Raw genomic sequence first — 11555 nt, forward strand, 5'->3', positions numbered from 1 at the left:
GCTACTTCTTCCCTTAAAAGAGTTGGAGATATACAAGCCCTCTCGGTGGCCCCATCGTGCTTGGAATTTGCACCCGGTATGGTGAAGGCGTTCTTACTACCTTCCCCCGGCTATATTCCTAAGGTCCCGTCCGCTACGGTCGGGCCTATTGTGCTGCAGGCTTTCTGTCCTCCACCGTTCCTGATGTCGGACCAGGCGAGGCTCAACCTCCTCTGCCCAGTCAGAGCCCTAGACCTCTACGTCAGCAGGACCGCGCTGTGTAGGCTCTCCGAACAGTTGTTCGTGTGCTTCGGGCCTCCCAATACTGGGGGCCCGGTGTCTAAGCAGAGGATGAGCAAGTGGGTGGTTGAGGCCATCACACTTGCTTATGGCTGTCCGGGCCCATTCTACTAGGGGGTATGGCGGCTTCTAAAGCCCTTTTGTCGAGAAAAGTATCGCTACGCGACGTTTGCATGGCGGCAGGCTGGTCCTCTCCCCACACGTTCATGAGATTTTACCGCCTAGACCTTAACTCTACGCATGGCGCTACGCTGCGTACTTTGGGAACTTTGCCATACTCCCGGCTTGCCCATGGCACTTGATTCGGCCTTTCAGAGATGAATGGCCCTGCCTTTCGGGTCCCTTTATAGCGTCCTGGTCCTGGCGTCGCCCTTTGACGTACCAGCTCGCCATTGGTTAGATTTCACACGTGCTTCATGACGCGGTCACGCAGAGGCGTTCCCACAGCGTTTTTACGCAGCGTCTCGTTTCCTTCAGGGAACTACGGTTACATACGTAACCGGAGATGTTGTTCATCTTAATTAAATATTGTATTTTGAAAGTGGCAAATTAAGTGACTATACTCAATGAATCAACAGTCATATAAGATTCAGATAAACACTAGATTGTGTCAGTTAATATCAGCAAATAAACCAGGGACATCACTGTTGTAATTCATTCCTGAAGCAGCTTACGTGTTAACAAGCTACTGACTGAGAGCATGGATGCAACTCACCAATTAAATGAATCCCAGCCTCAGTGGCAGCTGGATCAACCTCCCCACAGGACCGGAGTGGCATGGTGCATCATCTACCTTTCCCTCTCCCTCCTCCTCCTCCTCCTCCCTTTTTCTTACACCCCTGAGGGGGCCACAGACAGACAGAAACAAAAACTGTACATTGGTTGCTCAATATCAGTGTCTTTGTACATTTACAAGAGCCAAGTAATCACTAACAGTTGTTGGGACCTGACTTTTTAGAGTTACCATAATGTGTTCATAGTTAATATGTCTTCAAATAAGAGCAGCAGTGGTCACTACAAAGATACAGTATGTTCTTGCAACTCAAAAGATGGATAACCCCTCCAACAGAGGATGTTCCTTTACTATCAACAGAGATAAAATTAAAAAAAAACACTTGGTCGTGGCCCTCAACCTAAACCACCGTCATTGTTTCATGAAGGTCATTCAAAACTATCACGTTGACAAATTGTCACTTTTCACTGGGTTACACACAACAGGGAGCCCAAAATCATACTAATCATTCCGTTTGAAAATTCTTCTGTAGATCTTCTTTATTAAGAAGCTGCTGTAGCACTATCATCAGCCTGACCAGGTGAATGACATTCTACATGGACAATGCAGCGATGCTGCCCTCTTGTGTTTGGTTCGGAAGTACTACAAATACGCAGTATACATGTGTGTCTGAGAGGCCAGCTGGGGTGGACAATGTCAAATAGTATTTAATTTCATGAGTGATGACCAAATAATGTTTTTTAATTATTAGATACAAAGTTTGCAACACAAAATGTATTTCCACCAAAGCTTTGTCACAAACTGGACAGTGTGTATGAATTGACAGATGTACTTACGACACTATTTTCAAGAAGCTAGACATCGTGAGAAGAGGTTAGGCCAATCTGCCACTGCAAGATGCTGTAGTAGAGTGACCTGCTGAGTGTTGAGCGGCTTAAGGTTAAATGAATGTGAAGAACAGAGGCTGCTACAGTAGGGAGGCAGGGAGGCGCTGAGGAGCACTGATGCATGGTGTTAGTCAGGTTGTTAGACGCATTGAGGGACCATGAAGTTGACAGAATAGGTTAACAGTAGGAGAAGCTGAGACATATGGACACTGAGCTGATGATTGTTGTGTGTAGCAAAATTCCCAGAGAGAATCTATTATAAAAGGATACAGCAGCAAGGTGATATGCTAAAAATGTAGGTGTAACGCTCTGCTATTGGATGAATGAGACCAGCTGATATGAAAGGAAATAATGGGTATTTTGCCCTGGTGCTCTGCAAGGGACACTCTTGTGTCTACACTTGCAATGCAAATTACAGTTGTGCAACTATAATTCTGCTTCCTTGTTTCCTAAGCAGTCAGCAGGTAAAGACATAAAGAGGATGAAGAGGTCTGTGTAAAGGCTCTTCCTCCTGTAAGACCTTCATCCCAGGGGTACTGTCCAATAGCTAGTATCTTGTCCACACCGCGGCAAGTCTTTGTTTCTATTGGTTAACTTGTCTGTCACTATGGCGGCATTTTACAACTGTTGGCAGATCTGAGACTCACCTGCACCTGCTCACTGTCTCTACAGGGGAGATTTCTACCAACATGTCCTCAGCTGTGGCTTTGCTTCCACAGGCCCCAGACATCAAGTCCTTTTCCAAACACCAGAAATCTACACCACCACAGGCACAACTTCAAGTGCCTTGAGTTTTCTTGAGGAAACATTGATATTTCAGGTATACAGAGCATTCCTGCAGCGTATTCAGGCGAGTCAGTCACAGCCACGGTTCTACCTTACAGTACAGTCTTTCCTTTCCCTCGTCATGTTTCATGTTTTGTCTGTCTCCCAGTGGGTGGGGGGATTTCTTCTAGGTGTCGCTTATTGAGCTACCAGCACATTATCTCTGCCATCAGGCTCTGTTTTTACCCGGTTCTCCAGTCAGTCATCTCATCTCAGATCATCTGGCCATAGTAGTGGTCGTAGTGCAGTGGTCATAGGAGCTTTGGCCGAGCTCAGAGTCAGTTTGTGAAGTTTCCCAGTGTCCCAGAAATAAGATCAACTTAAGATCAGGAGAGTGATCCGTGATTTAGACCACAAAAAGTGGACATTGATTTAAGTATTAGTTATTTAGTTACTGAAGTATCCCGCAAATGAACAGAGTAATTAAATGACACAAGAGGTACACCATCTTTTGGGTGGAGGTATTCGAAAGAATCTGGTTTATGAAGCACCTGCTGATTGCTTGCCTGTTCCTGTTGGCTCTTATCACTCCTGGCTACTTACTACTTTTGCCCTCTGGTGGGGTCTGAGACAGCATCCCTCTGTTAGAGTCTACAAAGTAGTTGCCTTCTGTAATTACAGAGCCATGTGTCTGAAACCGATACAGCAGCCTCTTGCTGCCTGCACTCTGCCAACTGAGTGAGTGGTAACAGAAAATGTCCAGTCACTCGGCTCCTCCTGAGGCCAAAGAAGAAGAGGATAAGGGACTAAGGTTTGTCAGACTGACAGAACACAAGAACATTTTTATGAGTTTTAATTATATTAACTTTAAAAGATACACAATACCCAACAAACTGGGAATTGTTCTTTCTCAATCATAAAGTCTTTGTATTAGGAGTCGTTCAGTTGTTTTTTGAGTAATCAGTTGGGTTGGACGCTAATGGACTCAGTATAATTGTGTTGAGATTTGTGTATGAAGGTTTAGATCTTAGATGACTTGCTCTCGTTAAACTCCATCTTTGCTTTGACTGAAACAGTCCTTTATAACACAAATGGCTCCTGAAAGATTAAGGCTCAGCAAGAGTTGAGCAGCAAGTTGGGTTTACCCACAGGTCAAGTTTTGCACTACAGTAACTCTAAACCACAGGATTGCATTCTGGGATAGTTAGGCGAGAGAAGCAGTTTTTCTTCAACAAAGACATTTGATCTATTCAGTGGCTACATGTCAAATGTAGTTCAGACATAAAACAGTAAATAGTGCACAATGCCATATACAGTGATGCATTGCAGACACACCCTGTATGCCACAACCAATGCATGCTGGGAAAAGACATCATGACCCGATGCTATGGTTCAGAAGGTACATTAGTAAACGTTTCCCAATACAACTGAAAAAGACAAGACAGGAGAAAGGTCCATTATGACTTTATTTGTTTCGATCTTTGATTAAATGACACAGCTGGATGAAATGGTGTAGAGTTGACCGATATTAAAGTCCAAGTAGAGTGTTTTACATCAACATGAAATCCTAAGGAATATTACAGCCAACATTGTTAATCACCTAAAGCCACTGAGCTCTGTCTGAACTCTGGTCTTTTTAAAAATGCAGAGTCAGGTCATTGTGTAATAAATGTGTTTGCTACCTGTTCATTCTACAGCTAACTACATACACGGCCTAAGCACAAATTAAGAGTTAACCACTGGGGTCTCTAGGCAACACAATGACGCTAGCACTTAACATGAAGTTCTTAAAACAAGTACTGCATTGTTCCTGATGAGGTTCTTAAAACAAGTACTGCATTGTTTCTGATGGGCTTTTCAACTTGTCACTTTGGTATTGCATTTATACATTACAATGTTCTGCAAAGAAATAACATGTACAATTGCATAAATATAAAATTGTTCCTTCACGTTTAATGGTTGAAACATTCAGAGAGTTACAACACAATGCTGTGACGAACCCAGCAAATAAATTTCAAAAACTTGAGCCAGCACCGAGGGCCAGACAGCATGCCAGAGTGTAGGAGGCCTCACTCACAACTCTACATCGCAGGTAAAAATAATCAAAAGTAAGGCATGAAACCAAGTGATAAAACCCTTTACCCTTCCCATCGAAATGATTTCACAAAGCAACTAAGAAAAAGGCAAAGTAAAAAGTAATCAGATGTAAAAGACAAATAAAAAGAGGAAAGAAGTTCCCTGGAGTGCAGCCTTTTCCTCACACAGATAAGAAGAGTGCATTGAATGGGAGTGTGTGTGTGTGCGCTCATGTTGACACATACACACACACACACACACACACACACACACACACACACACACACACACACACACACACACACACACACACACACACACACACACACACACACACACACACACACACACACACACACACACACACACACACACACACACACACACACACACACACACACACACACACACACACACACACACACACACACACACACAAGGAAATGAGGAACAACGTGGTATGGAAGGACCAGTTTTTGCGACTAATGCAAACTCCACTAATAGTGAAACCGAAGAAGGCAGCAATATGCAGAGGGGACAGACACAGCTCGCTACACATTAGAGATGAGATTTATCTTTACAGGCATCAATGAACTATGTCCCATGGCTTGTGGAAAAGTCTCACTTACAGCTGAATAAATATATTTAGGCATATTGCTACTTTTCCTCTAAATTACATTATAACACTAGCTAGAAGTGTAGAAGCTAGGGATGAAAGCAGACAAGATTACACATCGGTCCCCTATCAGGTTTTTAATTTTATTTATTTATTGAAGACTATTTGTGATTGACTGAAGCGCTACAGCCCTCCTCCACTCATAATCTCCGCCATCAGATCTGTATTTAGTTAAGGTCAAAGGGGGCCACGGGAAGTGCTATGTTCCTAATGTCGGTCATAAATTGTTAATAGATAACTTGATTTCAAAGCGTCCCTGGTAGCGGTCCTTTTCGCTGTACCCAATGTTGTCTCCGAACACTTTGCACTCAATGCGCAGTTCAGTATTCAAGGTGAGGTTGGTGAACTGCAGAGCCAACAGTGGCTGCAAGTAGTGGGGGTGCAGCAGCTTGCCGTAGTACGGGTAATACTGCAGGGGGAATCCGTCGCCGATACCGTGGTACTTGATCTCACCGATTTTACCAGCATCCTCCTCTCTCTGGAAGGACGAGGAGACACAGCGTGTGGAATGAATAGAACGAACACGAAGGAAGTGCCAACATACACCTGAACTGGAGGAAGGGAACAGGGGGGTACCTTGTTGGTGCAGTAGATGGGGACGACAAAGGGCTGCACCTTGGGTTGAGCCTCTTCAGGGATGCTTTCATTAGAGGTGGGAGGCTGAACGACAGAGACAAGTTAGAAGGATGACTCTTATAGCCAATAAATTAACCATTTCATTCAGAGCCAACTTCCACCTGGAAGCCACATGTTATCTGCAGCTGAACGGTTACCGGTGTCAGTTAACTAGTAGAAATGTTTAAGTCTCTAAAGAGAGAACTGCCATGTACAGTGAGAGTTTCTTCTGACCGATGGGTGTCACTGAGCCAACACACACAGTAACCTTCTTAGAGCCATGTAGGTGGCCCATGCCTTGAGGGGGGCCCCTGTGTCACACCATGATATGGGCATATTGAGATTGGAGCACAAGCCAGAGGTATCCACATGACAAGCCATATAATCAGAGTACTTTACCAACATTATAGAAGTACTGAAGAGGAAACAAACAAACAGTTGAACAAATTGCAAATTTAAAATTACCTTTGGACGGAAGTTGACAATCCTGTTGAGCTTCACTATTATGCAGGGCTTTCCCTCCTTGAAACCAAAATCGGGATCCTCAAGGCCGGAGCAGGGTCCCAGCACCTGCCTGGAGAAACGACAGGCCTTCCTGATGCCCACGTCGCTCTCCAAGTCACCCCGGTTCTTGTAATCTGCAGGCTCGTCTGGAGTGGGCGGAGGCCATGGGTTACATCAGAATAATGTTCGACAGTCGTGCCTCTCTAATCTGGAAACTTCTCTAACACTCTTTTGTTATGTAATGATATGGTCTGCCTTAAGGACCGTCTCCAGTCAGGCTGGTAGATCAAGGCTCGACAATGGAGTCGTATAATAAATGACTTCTAGAATAACAAGCTTGTTGTATAAAAAGCATTAAAATAAATTCAGTTTTTTGGAACTTGAGAAATGTTTTAGAATAGGAGAAGATATGAATCTCTGAGCCGTTAAAGAAGAGCAGTATTCTTGTGTCCTTCCTGTACTTGAGAAGAAGAGCACAGGACTCCTAGAACATCTGCAGTCAACTGAGGCTCACAGACTTGATACTGTGGCTTCATAAAGCCAGTCGTAGCTGGCGGGAATTGGGAATGAACTTACTTCCACAGTCCTCGAACTTCATCTGGTCCTTTTGAAGGTCCTCGTTGTACTTAGCCATAAAGTCCTTCAAGGCCTTGGTGTAAGGCAGGTAGGTCTCCACGTCATTGAGGTTAAAGGACACTTCAGATTTGTCTGATCGGGGGGTGTGACTAAGGCCTGCAAGGACAACAGTGACGCTACATTATTCATTACTTAAGTGCACATTTTATGCGTCTTGAGCCTTTGGCCGTGATACAGGACGTTAAATCTCGACATATCCAGTCAGAAGAACCCTGATCAAAGAGAACATGAAAAAATAGTCGCACTTCAAACCCTTCTTTCTCTAAGAGGTTCATATGATGTAATGGATATTCCTGCCATGTCTCTGCTTTCAGGATACTGATAGGATACTGTTTCCAGAACTGCAGTGGCTCTGGTCTCGACTCAAATGACAGATGGAGGCCATGTGACTCTGTGCTTTAGCTCAGTGTTGCCACACATCAAGGAGTTCATTTTACTCTATCTGCATTGACTTACCGTTAGCCTTACAGCTGGGTGGACCTGAAGGAGCTGACCAGAGATCAGGTCATCGACAGTAAGAGCCTGGTGACACATCGGCGTTCACAGGCGCTCAATGCTGCAGTAGCTGACTGCCTACCTCCTTGTGCTCTCGAACTGTGGGCTATAGTGTGCACATGCTCAGTCTGGCCTTTTAAATCCCATGTGACCTCCCCCTCCATGGAAACCAGTCTGTGGGGTGTACACAGACTCACTGAGGGCATACACGAAGTTAATTTCCAAAACAATATTCCCTTGTTTCCTGAGGTAGATGAGCACATGAACCAACCGACATGTTGACCTGCATACAGATTCAGATGCCCTCCTCCCAACGTCACATCTTGGAATCTTTAAACAATTAATATTTGAGCACCTTTTCCAGAGACAGTTTATACCATTGCAAAAATAGAAAGGCCACAGTACTTTCATTAGTGGCCAGAGGCCCCCAATGAGTTAGAGATACTGGGAGCAGTGTAATTTAATCATGGGCCATCTTGTTTTTATTTGTGACCTTGGATCTGGCCATTAGCTTTTGATGACTTCTCCAACATTCCATTTGAATGCTCTAATCACTGCGAGAGAAACTCCACCCTCCAACACTGGAGTGAACTGGAAGCTGTCATCAGATGGGACATCTGTCACCTTGTCTTGTTAAGAAGTCTACGCGTGCGTTCACAAGGCTGTCTCTTCACAGAGAAGGATCCCTCTGAAGCACCAGCACGTTAGAGATCAAACCAACTCAGGGGCTTAGCTGCTGTGTTATGGGACATATTGGCCCCAGATCCTCCTGATACAGACACCATGAGCCTTTTTGAATATTTTATAGACTTAGACTGTGTGTGCAAACATCCTCACAAACAGGAAGTGGCTGATTCTTCTTACCAGGGGGTGCGACCCGGTCCTGCCAGGTGGGCTTGTAGTTGCTCAAGGTGAGCAGCAAAGCTTGGATGGTTCCGACGAAGATTCCAGCCAGGCAGCCATAGAAAATGACGTAGAAGCCTATAATTTTGACTGTTGAGGAAAAAAGAAAGTGAGTTCAGAGCAAGAAGGTGAAGCAGCAGCGTGTTCCCCTAACTCAGAGCATTAGAACCAAGGGAACGATGTATGGGGGGGATTTGCTAAGAGCTGAATATTAATCTTTTGTCTCTATGTCTATGTCACAGCTGGGACAACACAGGGCTCATCAGAGTCATACCTTTCCTCCATGGAGATCCCACAATGGGCTGAGTGTATTCATGCAAACACAGGTCACAGAGGTCAACTACAGCAAGGCGATCCTGGGTCTTGTAATTGATTGGCTTGAGCGCCCCGAGAGGTTCACTCGTTCAGCATGCTATACAAGTGAGCAGTGCGAAGGACCAAAGCAGGATTCTATTGGGAGACGTCCTGTTCTATGTGCTTCTACTTGGACAGAAGACATGTAGACGCAGATCCTAAATAATACATTGAGACTATTGTAAGCTAAACGCCACCCCTAGCATGAAAGTTGCTACCTGCTCCGCAGTCCTGTGGGGATGACCTCCATAGGGAAGATGGGTGCAGCTGCAAGGTCACAACAATGCAGGAACTGAGAAAAGCAACCTAACACACTCAAAGATGAAGCCGGAATGTGTGCTGGTACATACTTTTTTTACTCTGATGGGATGACCCAAAGGAGCTGAATGCTCAAGAGTTAGAATGACCCATTGTGTGCCATTTAATGGATAGCCTTGATGTTTAAATAACTCAATAAGCTCAAGTTTAGAACTATAAAGCACTGTCTGCCTCCGGACACGAATCCGCGTTATATGCGTGCCAACGCAGCTTGCTTCTCCACCGTGGAAGAACAAAGGCAGCATTCTCCAGCAAACAATCCAGCATTAGGACATCAGTTGTGCATACGGTCAAAGATTGTTCTGAGCCGTGCTCATTGTGATTAATGCTCGGCCCGGACCTGGTGTACTGCGACAGACAGCGGTGGGACTGACACAGAATACAGAATATAAGTGGGAACCTCACACTTCGTTCGCTGCTTTTGCTGCATGAGGCAATGTCAAAAGAGACAAGGCCTCCATCCGTCACACGACCCGAGCAGGTCCTCATTATGCCATGCAGCATATCGGATCCACGTGACAGCTGTGTGGTTTGGACCCATCTGTGACTGAGCACCGCTCAGCAATGCACTGTACACGGCACATTTCTCAAACGCATCAGCACGTTTCAGATGACCCGAGAAGGGCAAACGGGAGCGCGTGCAGGTGGAGCTGCTGCAGCAGCCGGTTCACCGGGTTTGTACCCAGGTGATGGTACCGAAGAGCTGCGTGACATTGAGAGGAGGCGCAAGGACATGCGCACTGCCGCCTCCCCTCGCGCGCCGCAAGGTCGAGCGGGTTAATTAGTTGTATCGTTGGGTAGATTACCAGAATATCTGATCACAGCAACCCGACACGGATCGATTGGCGGCTGTCAGGCGTGCGAGCGGGCCCGATCACCTTCACTCACCTTGGACAGTGATGCATTTTTAACCCTTAGCTCATCTCAAACTGCTCAAAGTACAACAGCGGCGTGCGCGCTCCTCCACCTCACGAACGATACGTTATGATCATTTCGGTCTGCACCTAAATCAACCGGCACCAGGCTATTGGTGAAACCTTAAATATCCTAAATCATATTTAACCGTTCTCAGACTACTGCTCACTCTTGTTGTTTACGGTCCGGCAAACAAGCCGTTCCCAGGTTAATCAGTGCGTAGAATTTCACGAGGTCAGATCATGTGGAGACATGGTCATCAGCAGAGATCATCACATGAGGTCATATTAGTTACCGCAGAGCTATGGTCCCGAATGCAGAAAATTCAATTCGAACAGGTAGTGAGAAACACGAGGCGACCGGCGTGCGTCCTCGCAACTTTGTGCGCGCTCAACGACCGTACTTACACCAACTGCCTCCGGTTCGACCGAGCAGCTCTCCTTTGTCTGAGTCCCACACGAACCTCTTCCAGCCGCCATCGTCTTTGGTGGAAGACATTGTGGTTTATGTCCGGTTATGGTAAGTGTTCCGTTAGTCGATGTTCTGCTGACGGTCGCAGAGGAATAACGCGGCGTTCTCCGCTACAAGCCACCTAAATATAACCGAGCGCTCACGACTCCGCCCGTAACTCCACTCAAGTTTCCTCGGAGGAGGGCGGAGCGGATCCGACAAATGAGGGAGCGCAGAAGCCGTGCGTATCTGTGACGTCATTAGGCCTACAGCGCTGAATGTCGGACTAAGCTCTGAGTAAAATGCTGAGTATGTATAAGGTTATTAATATTAATCTTCTCCAGGTGTTAGGGCGCAGCCTGAACCTCTGTCAGCCTAGAGTTCATACATATATAAATATATACCTTGCCTTACTTTAAGGCATTAAAAGTAAGCTCTTGGGATTCCTCTGCTCTGTGTGTGTGCATCCCTCACTTCATTATACTCATCATGTTTGAATAAAATAATTAAATGGATGTGTTGTGCCCATCAGGAGCTTCTCTATAGGTACAGAGTAAGTTTGTATACAACTCTAGGGCTTCTCTCCATCATCCCCCATTGAGCATCCACACATAGTCAGCAGTTTAACATACAAGGTGGGTGCAAGTAGATTCAATGAGACCAGTGGGATATGCTCCAGGACATGAATTATTTCAATGCTGTGTAAATGCTCACAGAGCCCAGCTGGAGCAAAAATACACAAAATAAATTACCCATTGACAATGGTAATTATCCATAGATCAACACAGATCTTCATATTAAGACTATGCTTCATGTATGTCCTACTGGTTAACAGTCTTAACCTGTTTGTGGTTTGACGGGTCAGAAGAGAGCAATTTTGTATAACATGAGCCGGTTTAATTGTGATTCAGAATGACTGTTCAGGTTAGATCACTGCATGCCAAACACT

The 11555-nt window shown here is 45.4% G+C and overlaps 1 protein-coding gene across 1 annotated transcript; it reads right to left on the reverse strand.

The window, feature by feature from the left end:
• Positions 1 to 4112: 4112 nt before the first annotated feature.
• atp1b1b (ATPase Na+/K+ transporting subunit beta 1b) lies at positions 4113 to 10782 on the reverse strand. Its single transcript, XM_037465421.2, has 6 exons — positions 10564 to 10782; positions 8531 to 8659; positions 7112 to 7267; positions 6497 to 6681; positions 5993 to 6076; positions 4113 to 5894 (listed from the first exon to the last, which is right to left on the reverse strand). Exons 1-6 carry the CDS (start codon positions 10652 to 10654, stop codon positions 5634 to 5636), a joined length of 906 nt encoding a protein of 301 aa, XP_037321318.1. The 5' UTR covers positions 10655 to 10782; the 3' UTR covers positions 4113 to 5633.
• Between the last annotated feature and the right edge of the window lie 773 nt (positions 10783 to 11555).

The sequence above is a fragment of the Pungitius pungitius genome, chromosome 3 (genome assembly GCF_949316345.1).
Source record: "Pungitius pungitius chromosome 3, fPunPun2.1, whole genome shotgun sequence".
In the NCBI taxonomy this organism is placed as follows: Eukaryota; Metazoa; Chordata; class Actinopteri; order Perciformes; family Gasterosteidae; genus Pungitius; species Pungitius pungitius.